We start from the raw sequence: 22,346 nt of genomic DNA, 5'->3' as shown, positions 1-22,346 counted from the left end.
GATTTGAAAAAGGCTTTGGATAATTTCCTAGAACAAAAAAAAAATATTTCAGCTCCTATGTCAATGTGTAGAATTTTTGTTTCATCCCTTACATGTTTCCAATCCCCTGGTTGCACTTGATGGACATATATGTCCCTTTTTCAACCATACTAACTATGTAATATTGCTGATGAGTTAGCAAGTGAGTTGTGCAAAAAAAAATAATAATTTGCCGGAGTGCTCCTTTGAAGCCTATGATGACGTATGCCACTGATAGGCATCCATCACAGTATTCGCCAAGAGCTTTTTCCCCAGACATACACATCAAAACATAGGCAAAAAGAACTTTGAGTGAACATAGCCTTAACTGGGTAGGATAGTGCCCACGATTATTGTAATTTATTAAGGTCTACCTGTTTCCGATTACAGCATTTTGGATGTGCCCTTAAATTTGATTCCTCCACTTCTAGCAATGTGGTGTTTGAGCAGTTTATTCTTTCATTGTTGTCTCATCCATTACTGATCAATCTCTATGAAAAATGTCAGGAGAGGAGAAAAAAAAAACACATTTTTGGTGCATATTTGATAGAACCATCAATGTGATAGTCAATATACATTTAGTCCTCATTATCTAAGGTAGTGTACATTTAGGTCTCGGTTTCTGTAGGTTAATGGATTAAATAATGTGTTTATGATTAAATTACAGTTCATGAAGTAAAACAGACCAGTCCAATATTTAATTTTACTGAAACAAGTCCAACACATTTAATGAGGTCATAAGTTTACCCCATTTAACAAGCATTTTCATGAAGAGCCTGGATTGTGTCCTTAAAAAATATATATATATTAATAGAAGTCCAGCTTAAGTCTCGTCAGGCTTTCATTCAAAGTCCAAAAGAAGCTCATCTTCGGTTCCGTACACACAGTTCATTTGTTCAGATGAGGTCAGAAACAAAGCCTCAGTGGGATTCAGATATGCCAGTTTCCAGTTTCTGAAGTCTACGTCTTCGTAGCTCTGCAGCATCCGGTTCCTCTGTTGAAGTGCCAGCTTCAGAATCATCGATAATCTCTTCACTGATGGATTCCTCTTGAACTGTTACAGAAAGTTATTATAAGAGAGAAGATAAGATAACAGAGACTTTATTGATCCCATAGGGAAATTAATAATAGTAAGAGTATGCTCCATAGAAAAACTCAACAAGGCAAAAACATAAAACTTAAGATACATAGACATTACATATAATCCATAAATACAATTAAAAACTAAATTCAGTAAACCTGTAAAGGATCTGCCAGGCACAGCTTCGGGGTTAACTCCCTTAATTAATCAGTCAGCACCTGAATCTACATCCCTGAGACTGACTCCAGCTTCCACTACTCAGGCTGGCAGGCTTAGGAGTGGGAGAGCCTATCGCAACCTGGCCAGACTCAGCTAGCTCCCGCCCTCGGTCTATTTATACCTGCATTTCCTGTTCCTCCTTGCTTGTGATTCTTTTTCGTGTGGTTTCCTGGCCCAGCTACAGCTCCTTCTATTTTGTTCCTGCTCCATACAGACCCTGGCTTACTGACTACTCTTCTGCTCTTCGTTTGGTACCTCGCACACTCCTGGCTTGACTCGGCTCGTTCACCACTCTGGTTGCTCACGGTGTTGCCGTGGGCAACTGCCCCTTTCCCTTGCTTGTATTCCCTTGTATGTTTGTCGTGCACTTACTGAGTGCAGGGACCGCCGCCCAGTTGTACCCCGTCGCCTAGGGCGGGTCGTTGCAAGTAGGCAGGGACAGAGTGGCGGGTAGATTAGGGCTCACTTGTCAGTTTCCCTACCCCCCGGTCATTACAAAACCATATATTTTTGACCGTGTTGAACAGCGAGATAGCACTAGGCACAAAAGAACTCCAAATCCCCTCTTTACTACACTTAACCTGGATAAAAACGCCTACTAAACGCATTGTGTTGTATTGTGTTCGTTACATCTGGGCGTTTTTACTTGTTTTACTAGCTGGGCGTTGTGAATAGAAGTGTATAATGCTGACGAATCAGCATCATCCACTTCTCTACATTACCACCCAGCTTCTGGCAGTTCAGACACACAGCGTGTCCTCGCTCATCCGACACGATGAAGTTCCTGTGGGAGGAAGTGAGTGACGTCACAGCGTGATCTCGCGAGGACACGCTGTGTGTCTGTGCACTGCCAGAAGCTGGGCGTTGTGAATAGAAGTGGATGATGCTGATTCGTCAGCATCATACACTTCCATTCACAACGCCCAGCTAGTATAACAAGTAAAAACGCCCAGATGTACACACACAATACACGCCCACTTGGACATAACTTTAAACACGCCCAGTTGTACTTAAGAAAGGCTAATTTGCATAAATATAAAAATGGTCATAACTTGGCCAAAAATGCTCATTTTGAAAATAAAAAAAAACTTTAGTTATCTACATTGCAGCGCCGATCTGCTGCAATAGGAGATAGGGGTTTGAAAATCTGGTGGCAGAGCCTCTTTAATGGACGCAAAATATACAGACGACTCAAACTCTTTTTATACAGCTTATCACAATTCAGTCTATCAAGGTACTCCCAGGTATTTATAATCATCAACAACGAACACTTCCTCCCCACCAATAGTCACCGGATCAAATACCATCCTCCTTTTCTTACTGTAGTCAACCACCATCTCACTTGTTTTTCTGATGTTGAATACTAAACAGTTATCCTTGGACCAGGAACTGAACCTATCCACCCGCTCTCTATGCTCATCATCATCCCCAACCACCACAGATTTTTTTCATGTTAAGTGTAAGCCAGAATAAGATGTCAAAAGAAAGTTGACAGGTTATACCTGATGGGAAGGATGTATCTGACTGGGAGGATGCCCCAGCATCGGGGATTGCTGAGGGTGCATCAGAAGTGGAAGTTTCTTCAGGCTGACTGGATGAAACCGGCTCTTCGGTGACTAATGTAGCCTGTGTAGAGGGTATTGGAGGACGAGGGGGTCTGTTGATGGGGGTAAAAAAAAAAAAAAGTAATGAACATCTAGCCTTCAAACATTTCTATTGAAATTCCACAGAAAACAATAGTGGAGGAGTTTGGTAGCTAAATACATTATCAGGACAGGGGAAATATTTGTACTGCTGAAGTGCCACAAAACATCATTGAAACGTATCATCCAGACTAGTTAGCTTAAATAAGATCGGCTACATTTATGACAAAAAGTTGCGAAACAGTATTAGAGCTCAATGGGTGTTCGGGTCTACTGAGAGTGCGTTCACATATATCAGTTGCATCAGCATAATTTTTTTCGTCTCTCAAGTGATTACAACCGATGCAAAAATGTATCAGTTGCCATCGGCTTTTTCACATTTTTTACTACAAAACCATCAGTTGTCATCAATTTTTAACATCAGTTTTTACCACAATGGTCCACCAAAAAGGTAGTCTAGGGCAGGGGTCTCAAGCAAGCGGCTCTCGAGGCTGTCTGCAGCCCACGGGGCACCGTAGCTCCCTCGGGAGAGGAGAGGAGAGAGCAGGCCAAAGGAGGAGTGCGCCGGCGAATGACAAAGCCCCTGACATCACTGCCCATATATTGACAGTGATGTCAGGGGCTTCCCCAGAGCCGGAGTCCCAGAGTAGAGCTTATACTAGCTCTCTGCACTGGGACTCCTGATTTGAGGAAGCTGCCCCGACATCACTGTGCATATTTGTACATTGATGTCAGGAGCAGAGCTGGAGTCCCAGGCAGAGCGCTAATAGCGCAGTACCCAGGACACTGGCTCTGTGGTTGCCGTTGACATCACTGTCCATATATGGACAGTGATGTCAGGGGCTTCAACAGCGTTCCGGAGCAGAGCCCATACTAGTGCTCTGCTCTGGGGTTGACACTGACATCACATTCCGGACCAGGAGAATCCCCTGACGTCACTGTCTATGGACAGTGACGTCAGGGGCTCCTCCAGCAGAGGAATCCCGGCCTAAGCGTTGGCAATGCTCTGGCTGGGGGTTACACTCCTAGACAGAAACCCCAATAGAGCTATCTATAGGGGGTGTGTGTTTCACTATCTACAGAGGGCACTGTGGCACTAAAAAGGGGCTGCCAAAATTTCAGATTCTTGTGTCTGCCAAACACTGCCAACTGAGCAGCAAAGACTGCATTTAGCGACACTTAAACTGGATTGTTTAAATAAGCACGTGGAGTAAACTCGCAAATTTGTTACGTTTAAACCTAATGCTATTATAGTAATGTAGTATTATTGTGATGTATTATTGTTATAGTAATGTAGCAGTATTATAGTAATGTAGTATTGTTATAGTAGTTCAAATAACTAATTGATTAACAATAATTTTGTATTTTATCAAATTTGAAAGTAATGCGGCCTGTCAACATATTTTTTCTATGTGCGGCCCAATTAACCGGCCGAGTTTGAGACCCCTAATCTAGGGTCTGAAAACGTGCCAATTTTATCAAAGTGGTGAATAGCTTGTGATCGATTGGATACATTATAGATTAGAGACATGAAGTCTATCATGTCAAGGCTCCCCTTATCTGCTACTGCCTCAGCACTACACTGAAGTAGCACACACATTGGAACGCCACGTGTGTCATATTCAGTGCAGCGTCAAGGCCAGCGCTGAAAAAGAGCCCAGAATGCAGCTGCTGTCCACTTAGATCAGATCTTTGACGCAGCCTTGTGCGCCTGCAAAGACGCCAAACACTAGCCCTAACTTCAGGGAGTAACTAGTTTTTAGCGCCTCGACAGCTACCCAATCCCACCCCGCATCTCCTACCCACCCCACACTACGCAGGGATTGCTGTGGTTTCTATTCACACAACAGGGTTCTGAGGTCGGCCGTTAAAAACAGGCATCTAGGTCAGATTTTGATGGTCATTTTGCATCAGTTTTGTATCCGTTCCGTGTTTGACACATTTTTAAAAATAGATACATTTCATGTGTAAGTCACACAGCCCCCACTGTAGAGGGCACTACACAGCGCCCCCTGTAGATGGCACCACCACTGTATGTAGTGCTACCCCCTTCCCCTGTAGATAGTGCCACACAGCCCCCTGTAGATAATGCCACAGTGCCCTCTGTATAAAATGCCACAGTACCCACTATAAATTTGTCACAAAACCCCCCCTGTGGATAGCGCCACACAGCGTCCCCTGTGGATTGTGCCACCCCACTGTTTGTAGAACCCACTTTCCCCTGTAGATAGCGCCACTGAAACTCCCTTCCTAGCAGAGGAATCCTCGGCCACACATTGCCAATGCTGTGGCCGGGGATTCCCTCCAGAAGGAGCCCCTGACGTCACTGTCCATATATGGACAGTGACGTCAGGAGTTACTCCCTGAACGGAATCCCCAGCCACAGCATTGATGACTGTGTGGCCGGGGATTCCCTCAAGGAGGACCCCCTGACACCACTGTACATATATGGACAGTGACATCAGTGGCTACTCCTTGAGCGGAATCCCCGTTGCAGACTCTGGCCAGGGATACCGCTCCAGAAGGAGCCCCTGACGTCAATGTCCATATATGGACAGTAACCTCAGAGGTTTCCTCTAGGAGCGGAATCCCTGGACAGATCGTCAACGAGGATTCCGCTCTATCAGTAGCCATGGACGTTACGGTCCATATATGGACAGTGACGTCAAGGGCTTCCCCGAGCACAGTGCTTAAAATAGCGCTGTGCCGGGGAGTCCTTGGCAAGCAGAGGAGCTCCCTCTGCTACTCCGCTTTGAACAAATTCTGAAGCAGGGAGCTTATCGTTCCCTGCTTCAGAATTGGGTTCAACTCAGCGGGACATACCCCCGGCCGCCAGAAGGTGGATGCGGTAGCGCCCGGCATTCATCCGGCCACAGTTAAAATAGATAAGATACGGCGCCGGACCTCCATGGCAGACGGACCCAAAAACGCTGCAGGTAAAGTTTTTGGATTCGGCTCCTGTACAGGTCCAGTGTCATACGGAGCCACAACTAATGTCCCCTGTGCCAGGACAGATCCCATAGAAAGCTGTTGGATCCGTTCTAGCATCTGCTTCCCTCCGACTATTCTGCAACATGCCAGAGGGAAACGGACAGGAGCAACGGACATATGTGAACGGCCCCTAACCGCAAATAGAATTTGAAAATGGTTAGGAATTGAAAACTAAAATTATAGAAGAGCTGCATAACTTTTCCCCATAGTGATTAAGCTTTTATTTACCAATGTGGGTTTTCTAGTTCAGAAGGCTCCAAAAATTCAAGAGCAAGCAGGAAAGAAAATGGAGGGAACTTTCCCATAAATAATACCTAAAATACTAAATATATGAATTTGAAATGAATTATACAAAAAGGAGGAGATCTGTCACCAGTTACATCTTTATATTAAAGGGGTTTTCCCATCAGAGACATTTAGGTCATAAATGTCAAATAGATGCAGGTCCCACTTCTGGAACCCGCACGCATCTCGAGAACGTGGCCTCTTAAACCCTGTTCTACCGCTCTGTGTTGTGGCTGAATCGTGTGATTTCCGACCATGAATTACAGAGACAGCGTCGTTTGCGGAGCTACGCGGTTTGCGTAAGTCCCATGGTAGAGAACGGCAGTTACAGAAGCAACGTAACACGCGAGATACGCGGTTTCTGTAACTACCATTCAGTTCTATGGGACTTACAGAAACAGCGCAGCTCAGACATATCCCCAATGTATAGGCCTACAGTGGGATATGTTGCCTGAACTCCCCGGGCAGAGCGCTACTTGAAGCGTTGTGCCCAGGGAAGTCCCTGGTGTTAAACTACAGAGTCCCTAACCAGAACATTACAAGCACTCTAGACGGGGACTACTGTCTTGGGAAAGTCCTTGACATCACTTTCAATATATGGACAGTGACGTTAGGAACTTCCAGATGTCTTTGGCCCTGGTCAAATCGCTTCCAATGCTTTGCACGGGGACTCAGTAGTTGAAATCCCCTGACATCACCGTCCATATACAAGATATTTGAGATGCTCGAATCCTCGGCCAGAGCGTCCGGAATGATTCCACTCCTGGAGAAACCCCTGAAGGACACTCTTTTGGACTCCATCAGGCTATGGAGTCCTAGGGCTAAACAATGTTGTGAATCAGGCCTTCGGGTTGCCCCTATATCAGGATCATGGGAGTGTTTGTAACAGGATTCAAGAACAGCTATTTGTGATCGAAGAGAAGATATGTCAGATGTTCACTCCTTCAACTTTGAGCATTTTTGATCAAGGCTCCTCTAATCACACATTTGTGTGCCTCCCATTGAATAAAGAGGTCAAAGTCAGTGGAGGCATTCGTTTCAATACACATGGCTAAGGTCTGCTTCACATTTTGGAGAATGACTGGGGGTAATAGGGAACAAAAATGTGGTTGCCACAGCACTGGAGAAAGATGTAAAATGCTGGGTGCAAGCCTCAGAGGGACCCAACCCAAAGTCCCACAGCAGATATCCACAAACAAGAAGGAGACGAGGCAGCACTTCCAAAACACACAGGTATTTATTCACCCACCAGTGCACTGGTGGGTGAATAAATCCCCATGCATTTTGGAAGTGCTGCCTCGTCTTTTTTTTGTTTGTTTGCGGGTGTAATAGGGAGTCGTACAAGAGCTACCATGAGAAAAAAGGAGAGGCAGAAGAGCGGGTAAGGGTAATAAAGGTCTGTTCCAATTAAGAAACAATCAATACAAGCGGAAAGGACAGGTTATGTTTCAAGGAAAAAATAGTCCAAGTGCAGGTAGATGTCAGACTAGGGAACAGGAGGAGAAATCTCTGATCGTGGGGCAAAGGGTGCGCCAGGTGTCCAACAGTTGATGTTGATGAAGGGTCCATCATTGACGCCGAAGTGCTGCAGAAGAAAGTGGGGAGAAACCCTTAGAGGTGTCCAAGCCAAAATCCAAAGCTACGTTGAGATCGCCCCCCAAGACCAGGGTGCCCTCCATAAAATCCTCCAAGAAAAAGATCAAAGTAAAAACTGGACCAGCATTGGAGGGGAGTCTGCTGCAGGAGGCCACATTTCTTCTTCCAAAATGAAGCCCCTTAAAGGAACAGTGTCACCCCAAAAAAAAATTTCATATCAGTTTGATGTTAGTGTTTTATTAAAAACGTTTGTATTAATTTGTGTGTTACTTTTTTTTTATTTTTACACTTTTTCTTCCCTATGGGGGCTGCCATTTTTTTTTCCATTTCTGTATGTGTCGATTAACGACACATACAGACATGGAATACGGCAGCTCCAGTCCATAGGAGTCAATGAACGGGACCCGTCCCATTGACTTTGCACTATGGCTCTGTCCTGCCCAGACGCAGGTCAGAGTCAGACAGAGCAGAGCAGCTGTTTGCAGGGAGAGAGCAGGCGCCATCTTGAAGACCAGCTGCACTGCAGGTAAGATGTGTGTCTCTGCATGTCCCACTCTCTACCTCACAGACCCCGCTCTCGTGACCCCCGACGGGCCCCCACACCCGACGCCCCCCCCTCCCCCGACGGCCCCCCCCTCCCCCGACGGCCCCCCCCCATCCCTCCCCCGACGGCCCCCCCCCATCCCTCCCTTGTGTGAAGGACACATGATGAAACTGTACTGGGAAAGCCCTGAACGGTAAATCGCTATAGATGTGCTGAGACTGTTTGGGGATGTGACTAATGAACCTCTCAGTCTCAGCACAATTAGACAGATTTAACGTTCAGGGGTCTGGGAAAGCTGGGTGACCACCATTACCCCTCCTACTGGAGTGTGAGAGGTTCATTAGTCACATCCCTAAACATTCCAGTATGAGGGGTAATGGTGGTCACCCAGCTTTCCCAGACGCAGATATAACCAGGAAAGGGCTGGATGGACGGGCTGAGGGTGCACAGGGTTTTTGGTGACCCCCTCTGTCATGTGATCGACCTAGGTTACCGGTTCATCAGACGGGGTTCATGTGACTATAACTCTGTCCATAACAAGAGACAGTGCACTCAGGACAAGCCCTGCCCTCATGCCATAGTTGTGTGGTTCTGTCTGCGGTGATGGCGGTGGGTGGCTCTGATACCCGCCTCCCCCGTCGGGTCATCTCAGGACAGAAGGGGTGTCTGGATTGGAGAGACAGCGCCGCACCTGTCCTCAGGTTGTGTCTGGTATTGCAGTTCACCTCCATTGAAGTGAATAGGACAGAGCTGTAATACCACAAACGACCTGAGGACAGGTGCGGCGCCATGTTTTCCTGGACGACCCCTTTAAGACTTTTCCCGTGTGTGTGTGGCAGAGTGGAGTGTGCACGGGCGCCGCTGATACTTCATAGCCGCTTATCAGCTGTTTTGAAGAATCAGCGGCGAGAACACACACACACACACACACATCCCCCAAACACACAAAATAAAGTGTAATCAAGCGTTTTTTATGTGTTTTTTTTGCACGTAAAATGTGCAAAAAAAAAACATGTCAAATACACGGCGTGTGAACCGGTCAACTGAAAAGTCATTCACTTCACTTTCATCATTCTAAGGCTGGGTTCACACGACCTATTTTCAGGCGTAAACGAGGCGTTTTACGCCTCGATTTACGCCTGAAAAGACGGCTCCAATACGTCGGCAAACATCTGCCCATTCATTTGAATGGGTTTGCCGACGTACTGTGCTGACGACCTGTAATTTTACGCGTCGCTGTCAAAAGACAGCACGTAAAATAACAGCCTCGGCAAAGAAGTGCAGGACACTTATATACATTATATGCAGGACACTTCTTGGGACGTAATTTGAGCCCTTTTTCATTGAATTCAATGAAGAACAGCTCCAAATTACGGCCGTAATTGACGCCTCGCAAAACGCGAGTACGAGCAATTACGTCTGAAATGACGGAGCTGTTTTCTCCTGAAAACAGCTCCGTCATTTCAGACGTAAATGCTGTTAGCGTGTGCACATACCCTAGGGGTATGTTCACATACAATGTTTTCAGCTGAAAAATCGGAAGCAGAACGCCTACAAGCATCTGCCCATTGGTTTCAATGGGAAATACGGCGTTCTGTTCCGACAGGGCGTTTTTTACATGGTAGTTTTCCAAAAACGGCACGTAAAAAGACGCCCGACCAAAATGAAGTGCACATCACTTCTTGGGACGTTTTTGGAGCCGTTTTTCATTGACTTTATAGAAAAACAGCTCCAAAAACGGCCGTTAAAAAACGTGAGTTTGATTAAAAAATGGCTGAAAATCAGGATCGGTTTTCCCTTTGTTTAGTAAGCGTGTGAACATACACTTAGCCTTTTGGTGTGTCCTAGAACTTCTTCCAGCTGCAGAATCACACCCAATATGGCTGCCAGACACTGCTTAGCAATTTGAAGACACCTTTACCTGGCTTGTGAGAGGGGGGGTGAGGTTCCCTCCCACATTTACAGCAGCTGTGAGTCAGGTTGCTTTGCCTTATTCACCTTGCTGTAATTCTGAGAAGTGCTCCCCCTGGTGGCCAACATTGGAAAACATGTCAAATTATTATTTAATTTTGAATACTTTCCACCATACGGAAAAAAAAAAAATACAGCAAAAAACGTAAAAAATATAATAGAAATAAGTAACGACACTTGAAAAAAAAAAGGTTTAATTTGCGGCACATTCCCTTTAAAAAGGAACCAATTATCAAATCTGCATGTTGGCTGGATGGAGGGAGAGGAAAGTAATAGAAAGAGAATGGCGAGAAACGGAGAAAGAGGAAAAAGAAAAGAATAATAGAAGTTGAGAGGAGAGATAAAAGAGGAGAAGGGAGAAAAAGAAAGGCTACAACCCTAAAAATTTCCAAATGGTGTAAGATTAGGGTATACTCCAGAAGGAGTACTAGTGGGGGGAGTAGAGAGCTACAAGGTGTCATAATTCGCACCAAACGGATTTGTCTTAGAATTGTATAGGCTGTATAGGGATGGCTTGGATTGCCGAATAAACTGGCAAAGCACACACAGTATCAATCTTCTCTACGCTCAAGCCAAGGCACCCGCCCCCACTATGAACATACATTTATGTACCATTCCACTATACATAAATATAAGTACAGGGGAATGGCATGGTATCACGTATTATATGGGACATGCAATAGAAAGATCAGCTGTCCCTTATTGCCAAAATTCCAAGATCAGGACCTGTTTTTATCTACCTTCACCATAAGCCCATCAAAATAAGGGCATATACTGATAAATGATGTACAGAGGTGCTACAATGTGGGCTGGGCTACTTAGAGGCTTTATATTGGTCTTACCCGATGGTTGCCAACACTGTAAGATATTGGTTTATCTGTAACATGGCAGCATCTAGAAGAGTATGGATATTCTGAAGACATTGAAGCCTGGCTTCCAGATTCTGCCGCTCATGACCCTCCATTGCCCTTAACTCTTCATCTGTCATACCTGCAAAACCAGCAGGTGGCATTGGCATGGGAGGTAACCCTAAAGAAGAAAAAAATAATGTTCATAGATACGGATCACGGCTTTGTTGCAAAAACTGCATGGAGATTGGCATATGAAGTCTTTATCTTACCAAATGGAGGAAACAGTGGCATTCCCAAGAACGGAGGCGGGAAGGGAAACCCTGGGATAGATATCCCAGCCGAAGAATCAGGACCACTAGTGTTTGACCCATCACCAGGTCTAGGGGCAGATGCTAAGAGGTACAGAATGAAGCAATAATTATAAATTGGTAATAAATAGATTACAAAATGTAAAACAATATAAAACAATAAAAAGGCATTATTTATGTTATTATGGACATACAAAAACAATTCCCATTTTCTTCTAGAAATAAATCGCTTGAGAAGGTGCATTGAACGGTTGCTATGCAAGAAGGACGTTTCCTCCAATTAACCACATCCTCTTTAGATGATATACCACCTGTTTGATGGACGATTTGATTGTAGAAAATATGGACTTTCCTTTTGGACTTTTGCTGCTCCTGTCTTGATGCTTTATGGTTATATTGAGAGACTACGGTCTTATGAGAATGTGTATTTTCGATCTCTGGGTTTAGCTGTACTTTAAAAATCACTGTATTGACATATGCAGAACGGAACAGGAGCAAAAAAAAAAAAAATAATCTTACCTGTGGAAGGTCCGGCATTGGCTTCTTCAGGGGCATTGGCTCCAGGGGCACCAGGGACAGGTGGAAAAGGACCCATTGGCGGCCAGAGTGGAAACATCCCAGGAGGGAAAGGGGGAAGAATCCCTGGGGGGACTAAAAGTGAATTGAAAACATTGAGTAAACAGATATTCCGGTCAGTTTCGTTCCGTTAACCAATTCTAGAAACCAAATGGTCTGACTTACAGTTGGGTGGTGGTGGGATGACTGGAGTCTGTTGTGCAGGAGCTGCATGAGGCTGCTGGGCAGGATCAGGCTGATCTGCAGGTGCCGCAGTCTGGGTGGGGAGGGAGGCTCTGAGGACATCCATCCGACATGTGGGACAGGTCTGCTGTCTTTGGAACCAAGAACGCAGACAGCTGGAATGGAAAGTTATAATAAATTAATTTAAAATGTTGGTAGATTGAGAGTTACATTAAAGCTCAGTGTGTTAGTAATCAAATACATACTTTCTATCCACTGAAATCTTTTTTTCATCCGCTTAGAACACGACAGTAACTGTTACTTAATGACAGCAAAGATAAATACAACAGGTTTCTTTTAATCCAGCATTAATGGGAAGTGATAGGTTCATCAATATTCAGGATTATTGAGAAGTCATAGCAAGCCACAGTTAAAGAGAACCTTTCACCTCCCCATACATGTGCAGCATGTAATGGGCAGGGCTGCACAAACCCTGGGGCACTTTAAAAAAAAATTCTACCTCCCTCCGTTATTTGGATATCTGTCTCGTTATATTTGGCGCCCGATATTTAAATAACCCCCTGAACTGCCAAGGGGGGCGTGTTACTATGGCTGTGACCCTGTCCAACCCTGGGGCACATGAATGGGGAGGTGAAAGGTTCTTTTTAAAAGAAAAAGCAAGTGAACCCTTTGGAATTGTCAGAATTACCTGGATGTCTGCATTGATACTAATAAAATGTAGTCAGTTATCCAAGTCACAATTATAGACAAACACAATCAATCTAACTAAACTAATAACACACAAACAGTTGTACTGTCCATGTCTTTTATTAAGCACATAGAGTAAACATCCACAGTGCAGGGAGAAAAAGTAAGTGAACCTCTGTATTAATGACTTGTTCAAAAGCCAATTGGTAATAGATAGTTCAAAAGCCAATTGGTAATAGATATTTCACTTAACTCCTTCAGGACACAGCCTGTTTTGGCCTTCAGGACACACAATATTTTTTCAAATCGGACATTTGTTACTTTATGTGGTAATAACATCGGAATGCTTTTACCTATCCATGTTTTCTTGTGACATGTTGTACTCTATGTTAACGAAAAAATTTGGTCAATAATTTTGGTATTTATTTCTGAAAAACACCAAAATTTAGAAAACATTTTTTGCAAAAATTAGCATTTTTCTCAATTTAAAACGTATCTGCTTGTAAATCCGATAGGAATACCACACAAAATGGTTACTAGTTAACATTTCCCATATGTCTACTTTATATTTGCATCGTTTTTTTGAACGTCCTTTTATTTTTCTAGGACGTTCTCATATTTTAAAGAAAATTTCAAAAGGCCACTTTTTCAGCGACCAGTTCAGTTCTGAAGTGGCTTTGTGGTCCTTATATATTAGAAAATCCCCAGAAGTCACCCAATTTTGGAAACTGCACCCCTCAAGGTATTCGAATCAGCATTCAGAAAGTGTTTTAACCCTTTAGGCATTTCACAGGAATTAAAGAAAAGTAGAGGTTTTATTTTTTTTGCCGAACTTCATTTTGAATAAAAAAAAATTTTGTAACAGAAGGTTTTACCTGAGAAATGCAACTCAATATTTTATTGCCCAGATTCTGCAGTTTTTAGAAATATCCCACATGTGGCCCCAATGTGGTAAAGGACTGAAGCACAACCGGCGGGAGAAGCCCGGAAAGCGTTGTGGACAAGGCTCTACACCCTCCCACTCCTTACCTCTCTCTCAGAGGCGCAGCGTCAGCATGGTTCGGTTCTTCTCAGCGCCGCCAGCTGCTCCGGTGCCTCCAGGTGTCATGGCGGACCCTGCACAGCCATCAGCCACGTGGAGACCAGACGGCCTACTGAGCACGCCAGCAGGCTCACACTTGCAGCGACAGACGATCGCACCGCAGACCGGGGTCAGCACTATTGAGGTACCGCCTGTGTCCCCTGCCCTCTTCCCGTCTGCCCTGCTGTCAGCCACTCTGCCCCCGCCAAGAAGCACAGATTATCTGCCTCTGCAGCCTGCCCTGCATGTGGACTTACACCTACTCAGGGAACGGATTCAGGCTCTCCCCACAAGACAGGATTTAGACTCCCTGGTTACTAGGATTGAGCAATCCCACCAACAAGATATTGCTGAATTAAGACAAGAAGTGGATAGGGTGGACACTAGGATTAATACTACTGACCACACGGTTTCCTCTATTGATAACAGAGTGCTAGCTCTGGAACAGTCAGCCATTTTAAACAGATCACACATGCAGTCCCTTGCTCTCCAGTTGGATGATCAGGAAAACAGGGGCCGTAGAAATAATATTCTCCTGAAAGGCCTCCTGAATCTGGGCCCCAGAGATGATCTCTCGAACAGGATTACCGCCATCTTTAATACAGTCACCAATAGACCTCTGGAAGCTACATTCTTACTGGACCGTGTTCATGGAGTCTCCCGACCCGGCCCGAACGACCCATCCAACCCCCGGGATGTCCTGTGCCGCCTGCACTACTATTCTGACAAGGATCTAATTGTCCGAGGAGCGTGGTCGCATGGACCGGTATCCGTTGATGGCGGCAGGGTCTCGGTCTACCCGGATGTCTCCCCGCGAACACTCTACATGAGACGTCTCCTACACCCATTATTAGAAAAGATCAAAGCGGCTGGAGCCACTTATAGATGGGGTCACCCGTTCCACGTGGTCGTCAGGAAAGAAGCAGCTTCCTTTCTTCTGCGCCATTTCTCGGACTTGGATGCCTTATTTAGTTTCTTACAGATTGAACCGTTACCTGTACCGGATTGGTTGGCACTGGACCGGCCTGAACCACCTCAACGTGGGCACAATCGGCACCCTAGCCAGCATTTTAACAGACCTCCGCTCCGAGAGTCATTAAGGTCTCACCCGGACCTTCCGCTGCGGCTACCTCCCGAGGCCTGATTCGGACTACCCTCTGGAATTATACTTCGACTACGTGGCAACGCAGTGACTGCATCTAATGTCGATATGCTCCTTATAGTGCCTAGTGGTTCTTTTTGTTACAGGCTCCTTTAACGGCCCCTCCGAAGAGTGTCCATCTCGGCGGAACTTTGTGAGCAGTCTCGTTATTTCTTCACCGGATCGTTGACTCCCATGGGTTACAAGCGGCCAAGGTCGATTCCACAGCTACCTTCAGAACTGTAGATATACCCAGGCCTATATATATTACCCTTCCTATGTTCCTTGTCGTCGCCCCCTCCCCCCATTTCCACCATGTCTTTTTATTAGTATGTAGATGATCCCCTTCCCCCTTCCGCTCCCTACCCCTACCACTCTGCTCGCCCACTTTTGACCTGTCGGGGAGATGCTCACTGTCATGGAACCTGTCAGTATTGCTGCCCCGGCCCCCCACTACATTATACTAGACTAACTTAGTGTACCTTATAGGACTGCACCCATTTCCTGTGATCTGGTAGTATATACGGTTGATTCGCGTGTACATTAATGTGTGTAGTATTTGTGTCTGCCTCTACCATCTTTCCCAGCCTTCTCCCGCCCTTTCTCCCCTTCCCCGTTTAGTTTCTTTCTTTATCTCTCCCCTTTCTCCCACCTTCCTCTCCCCCCTTTTTTTTTTTAAAAAAAAAAAAAAAAAAAAAAAAGAGAAAAAGAAGGTCTATTAGCTCTACTGGCCTCATTTTAGGCAACGGTAGCTGTCGGATATCACACTCTTACAACAACTTCGCTCTTTTTTTTCCGTGTTCATTTAGCAATGTTCTCAGGAAGAGGGTCTCTATTGTTTATATGGTCTTGCTCGCAGAACCAGGTTGTATAAAGTGTTGCTGCCTCCCTTGCTCACCTCCTGGTGGGTATCGGACGAGTTTGTTTCTTCTGTTTTCTGTTTTTGTACTGCTCACTGCATGGGGCTACCCCCCCCCCCCCATCCCTTTGGTTTTCCTTGTCCCCGTTCAGTTACTAACTTTTTCTCCACAGGTTTTCGTTCCACTAAGGAGTCGGCCTTTGGGCCCCTTTTCTGTCTACTTCTCCTCCCTCCCCCTGGTCGTTCGCTTCTTCCTTCTTTGTCTCCCCTCCCCCTCCCCTCTTCCCACCGGGGACATGGCACGTCAATTCCAGACAGACCTGCGGATAGGTTCGCTGAATGTCAAGGGTCTGCATGGACCTGGGAAATTATCCATTCTGTTCAACATGTTGAAGGGTAGACACTTGCATGTAGCTTTTATTCAGGAAACGCACCTGAGTGAGCAGAAACCCTTCAAGATGGCTAACCTATGGTTTCCTCACGCTGATCATAGTTTTTCTCCTGACCCGAAATCCAGGGGGACGAGTATCCTCCTTTCCCGTTCTCTTCCGTGGGAGTTTCTGGATTCTCGCAGTGATGGGATGGGGCGAATGCTCTTAGTCAAGGGCAGCATAGACTCCCAGATCTATACCTTTGCTTCCTTCTATCTGCCCAATATGGGACAGGGTTCTGCCCTGATTGGCTTTTTGGATGTTCTGGAGGGGTTTGGTGAGGGTACCATTGTTCTAGGGGGCGACTTCAATGTTGCATTGGAGCCTACCATGGATGTCTCAACGGGATCATCGTCAATCCCACACTCCCAGCTGCGCCATATTAAACGCGCACTTAATGAGCATAATTTTGTGGATACGTGGTGCTTATTGCATCCGACAGACAAAAACTTCTCCTTTTATTCGTCTGTTCATGATATCTACTCCAGACTTGATCTGTCCTTTGTCAAGCACCGCTCCCTTCCAATCTTACAGGTGGCCGACATTGATTCAATCTCTCTCAGACCATGCCCTGGTCACGCTGTCTTTGTCGTTGCAAACTCCGATAATGCATCAATCCCAATGGAAACGCAATCCCTCGCTTCTCAATGACTCCTTGGCTTCTTCTGACGTTCTACGCACACTCGACGACTACTTCAACACCAATATCTCCTCAGATACGAATCCAAGGGTACTATGGGAGGCCCACAAATGTGTCGTACGTGGCACTTTCATTAAGCATGGAGCCCAGTTGAAAAAGGAGCGCGCCGTGGCCATTGTTCGGCTGCTCTCGGAGATTAAGGCTTTGGAGTCCACGCATAAACGTTCTCATGAGCTGGAATGTAAAATTGAGTTAATTCAGAAACGGGAGGAGCTTCGTACCATACTGCTATCCAAGGCCAAAGCCACCCTCTCTAAATGCAAACGCCATTTTTATGAATACGGCAACAAATGCAGCAAATCCCTTGCCAGAGCACTGCTACTCCAGCATGCACGCACTTATGTACCCTGAATTGCGTCATCCCCTACCACTAGAGTTTATCTGCCTTTAGACATAGCATCACAGTTCCGCGACTTCTATGCTTCTCTCGATGATACAGACTCCACCAATCCGGCCACACTATAGAGCGATTTCCGTTCAAATATCAAGTCCTACATTACAGACTCGAGTCTTCCTCCCTTATCCGAAGAAGTCCTCATTGCTCTGGAGGCCCCAATTACTACACTAGAATTAACCGATGCTCTCAAGAACTCCGCCTTTGGTAAGGCCCCTGGACCGGATGGATTTACGCTTCCCCATTATAAAAAATTCCTCGCCGTCCTTAGTCCGCATTTTTTATCGTCTCTGAATTCTTTCTCCTCCTCAGCTCCAGTTCCACCTGATGCGCTCAGGGCCCACATCGCTGTGATCCCCAAACCAGGGAAAGACCCTTCCCAGTGCCCGAGTTATAGACCAATTTCCCTTCTTAATACGGACATCAAACTCGTCGCAAAGATTTTGGCAGTGCGTTTGGCCCCACTGCTCAGTGGTGTCATACATCTTGATCAGGCGGGGTTCATGTTGGGTAGAGAGGCCCGTGACAACACCACGAAGGCAATCAATCTCATCCATAAGGCTAAGCTGTCCCGAGTACCACTCATGCTCTTGTCTACAGACGCTGAAAAAGCCTTTGACAGAGTAGATTGGACATATATGGAGCAAACCCTTCTCCGACTTGGCCTGGGTCCTCAAATGATGGGTTGGATAATGTCTTTATACTCCTGCCCCTCCGCTAGGGTCCATGTGAATGGAATCCTCTCGGAAGAATTCAACATCCATAACGGGACCCGCCATGGCTGCCCCCTGTCCCCCTTTTTTTTATCCTGACATTGGAACCATTTCTATGGCATATTCGAGCGAATCCTGACATTAAGGGCCTAGGGGTGGGATCTTGGGTCGACAAGGTTGCAGCGTACGCAGAGGACCTGTTGTTTTTCCTGACCAACCCGACCATCTCTCTCCCGAACTTCATCACTTTTCCAGTTTATCCAATTTTAAAATAAACTTTTCCAAATCAGAGGCCATGAATGTCTCCCTCCCCGCCTCCCTCCTACTCACATTGGAACAATCCTTTAAATGGAACTCGGTGGCACTCAAGTACCTGGGAGTACGCATTCAGGCAGACCTCAAGTAAACTTTAACTTGAACTTCCCAGCGTTTCTTTCCGAAGTTAAAGCGGACTGTGCCAGATGGTCGGGTGGCACATTCACGTGGATGGGTCGCTGAACTATTTTTAAAATGAATATTCTTCCTCGCCTACTCTACTTATTACAAGCTCTTCCCATAGCAATTCCACCATCGTTCTTCAAAGCAGTCAACTCCATACAAATTTCCTTTGTCTGGAATGGTAAACCTCCACGGCTTAGTCGAACGCTCCTATGTCGGTCTCGGGCGGCGGGGGGGGGGATTGGCACTTCCTGACATCCGATTGTATTACATAGCTTCCCATCTGTCGCGCGTCGTGGACTGGTGTAGACACGTCCCTTTCAAGTCGTGGGTGGGCCTTGAGCAAAGCTTCTCCGCAGCCCCCCTCGAGGTGGCTCCGTGGTTGGAACACGGACTTCTCAAATCCCTCCATCACCACCCCACTATCAGCCCCACGCTGCGATGTTGTGCCCTCCCTACGGTACAATCAAGCCTACTGCCTCTTTGCTCCCCCATGTCTCCAATCCTAGGGAACCCTTCTTTCCCCTCCGGGTTGACAGATCCAGTTTTTCGGTCCTGGTTTGCGGGCAGGTGTATTTAGGGCAGCGCACTTCCTGAAGAATTCGAAGTGGCTCTCTCTTTTGGAGTTGGCCTTAACTCCAACCTTTGGGTTATTGGCGCATATTTCAGCTCCGCCACTTCTACTCCTCATTATCGCCTCCGGCTCTATTCCAAGCCCCTAGATCTCCGTTGGAAGATATGTGTGCTGGCTCTGAACCAGCTCGCCACACATTGTCCACAATCTACCATCTCCTTCAGAGCCCGCCGGATCTTTCCCCACCGTGCTACATTTCGGAGTGGGAGCTGGACCTGGATATCACCTTTACCGCAAGTCAAAGTTCCCGCATCCTCATTTTAGCTCATAAAACCTCAATTAGCTTGCGCTATCAGGAAGACAGTTTTAAATTGCTCTCACGATGGTATAGGACCCCGGTCCGCCTACACCGTATTTTCCCGACAGTTTCCCCGCTCTGTTGGAGATGCGGTTTGGACAACGGTACCCTCCTCCACACTTTCTGGTCCTGTCCGCTACTCGCAGAATTCTGGGAAGGGGTTAAGAGGGTGATCTGCGAGGTAACAGACACCAGTCTTATCATGGACACGGCCTTCTTCCTCCTCCATCACTGTGACATCCCAGCAAATAGTTACAAACGCTCTCTGCTTCACTTTTTAGTGATGGCCGCTCGGCACTGCATTCCACTGCGATGGAAGAGTTCCTCCCCTCCCACTTTGTCCCTCTGGATTTCAAAGATCAACGACCTCATGCACATGGAGGACTTGACCTCTTGCATCCATGACACCCACGCTAGGTTTTGCCTCACGTGGTCTCCCTGGATCGTGTTCCAGGACACTGACTCCTACAAAGACATTCTTAGAGGGATGGACACCGGTCAGTAGCCTGTACTGGGTTCTCTCTGGAGTGGCAGTGACCTCCTCAGCGGGAGGTGTTGTCTTTCCTCCTCCCCTAACCCTACTCATTTCTCCTTCACCGCTTGCCTTGTCTCTTCTTTCTCTTGCATAGTGGGGAGTGTCAATCAGTTGAATATGGAGGTGACATATGTTGCCCTACCTCGGGTGAGGTCTACAGTATGCTGTTCCAGTTCATGAATCTTCACTTCTGTATAGGCGTCTCATTTTCCCATATGTACATGCTGTATTTTTTACTTTGTGAAAATGTGGCTGTTGGCCACGAAAATAAAGAATTTAAAAAATAAATAAATAAATAAAATTAAAAAAAAAAGGGACTGAAGCACCAGCCTCAGAAGCAAGAGAGCATCCAATGGATTTTGGGCCTCTTTTTTTTAGAATATATTTTAGGCACCTTGTCAGGTTTGAAGAAGTCTTGTGGTGCCAAAACAGGGGAAAGAGACAACAAGGCATAAAGGAGACCCCAGGTAGTTGGCGGGCGCAATATACAATTTACAAAAAAGGGGGGGGGGGGGATTGCCTGCAGGCAAACAAGCCCTGTTTCCAAACTACCACAAAACTGGTTAAGAACAATACTTTATTAAGCTACGTATAGCAAGACAGACCACATAGAATTATATTAAAATTTCCACTGCCTGAGACCGGACATAGGAGGTAGTTTACCTTTTTACATGTTTCGCTACTGAGTAGCGTCCTCAGGGGTACACGGGGCTGCCTGAGTGTACCCCCAAGGACGCTACTCAGAAGCGAAACATGTCGGGGGGGGGGGGGGGGCTTTCCATATTTTAATACCTACCTCTGACCGGACTTACTGCTAATTAGTCAATCTAACTTGCCATTGATAGGAATCCACGCTCCTAACTAGTACCTACTGTATGCCTGTACCTGCACAGGTAAAACTACCTCTATGTCCGGTCTCAGGCAGTGAAAATTTTAATATAATTCTATGTGGTCTGTCTTGCTATACGTAGCTTAATATAGTATTGTTCTTAACCATAAAAAAAAAAAAAAAAAATAAAAAAAAAAAAAAATCGGATTCCTTTTTTGGGGATATTCTTCTTTACAGCTTTCGCCGTGCAGTAAAAAACAAACTTTACTTTATTCTGCGGCTCAATACAATTATGGTGATACCAAATTTTTATACTTTTTTCTTTATATTATACTATTTTTACAAGGAAAAAGCTATTTGTTAAAATAAAAAAATTGTTTTGTTTCACCACTTTGCAGGACGAGCTGTAGTTTAAATTGGTACCATTTTTTGGTACATAAAAAGTGATCAAAAAGTATTACATTTTTTTTGGAGAGCTAAGGTAACAAAAACTGATTTTGGGGGTTTAAATTATTTACGTTTTTTACGGTGCTCACCGTGCGAGTTAAATAATGGCATATTGTAATAGTTCTGCCCTTTAGCGATACAGATTTTGTTTATTGTTTTTACATTACTTTAGAAGAAAAATGGGAAAAGTTTTTTTTTTTCAAATTTAAACTTTTTTCTCTCTCTCTCACTACTAATAACTTTAATTCTTCTACACATTTTATTAGTCCCCTTAGGGGACTTGAACCAGCGATCATTGGATCGCTGGTCCAATATACTGCAATACTAATGTATTGCAGTATATTGTTATTTTTACAGGCTTCTGGAACCGCACGATCGCTATTCCTGTCCCTTAGTCCTGGGTGTCAGCTGTAATACACAGCTGACACCCGCAGCGTATGGAGTGGGCACAGCACGAGCCGACTCCATACATCAACCCCCGCACCATGACTTGCTATTAAAGAGGCTCTGTCACCAGATTTTGCAACCCCTATCTGCTATTGCAGCAGATAGGCGCTGCAATGTAGATTACAGTAACGTTTTTATTTTTAAAAAACGAGCATTTTTGGCCAAGTTATGACCATTTTTGTAATTATGCAAATGAGGCTTGCAAAAGTCCAAGTGGGTGTGTTTAAAAGTAAAAGTCCAAGTGGGCGTGTATTCGGTGCGTACATCGGGGCGTTTTTAATACTTTTACTAGCTGGGCGCTGTGAAGAGAAGTAACATCCTCTTCTCTTCAGAACGCCCAGCTTGTGACAGTGCAGATCTGTGACGTCACTCACAGGTCCTGCATCGTGACGGCCACATCGGCAGCAGAGGCTACAGTTGATTCTGCAGCAGCATCAGCGTTTGCA

General features: G+C 45.6%; 1 protein-coding gene across 2 annotated transcripts in view; it reads right to left on the bottom strand.

Moving 5' to 3' along the window:
• Positions 1-694: 694 nt before the first annotated feature.
• The window catches only part of SYVN1 (synoviolin 1), a 45,131-nt gene continuing 23,479 nt past the window's right edge, over positions 695-22,346 (bottom strand). For both annotated transcript variants that reach the window (XM_075837183.1, XM_075837185.1), the window contains exons 11-16: positions 12,249-12,421; positions 12,027-12,158; positions 11,469-11,591; positions 11,191-11,377; positions 2,821-2,975; positions 695-1,072 (exon numbers count right to left, since the gene is read on the bottom strand). In XM_075837183.1, the coding sequence (XP_075693298.1) occupies positions 939-1,072; positions 2,821-2,975; positions 11,191-11,377; positions 11,469-11,591; positions 12,027-12,158; positions 12,249-12,421 (904 nt within the window). In that variant the 3' untranslated portion in view covers positions 695-938. The remainder of the gene's footprint in view (positions 1,073-2,820; positions 2,976-11,190; positions 11,378-11,468; positions 11,592-12,026; positions 12,159-12,248; positions 12,422-22,346) is intronic.

This window comes from Rhinoderma darwinii, chromosome 9 (genome assembly GCF_050947455.1).
Source record: "Rhinoderma darwinii isolate aRhiDar2 chromosome 9, aRhiDar2.hap1, whole genome shotgun sequence".
NCBI lineage: Eukaryota > Metazoa > Chordata > Amphibia > Anura > Rhinodermatidae > Rhinoderma > Rhinoderma darwinii.
Note: the sequence above shows the minus strand (reverse complement) of the source record. Positions and strands in the feature narration are given on the sequence as shown.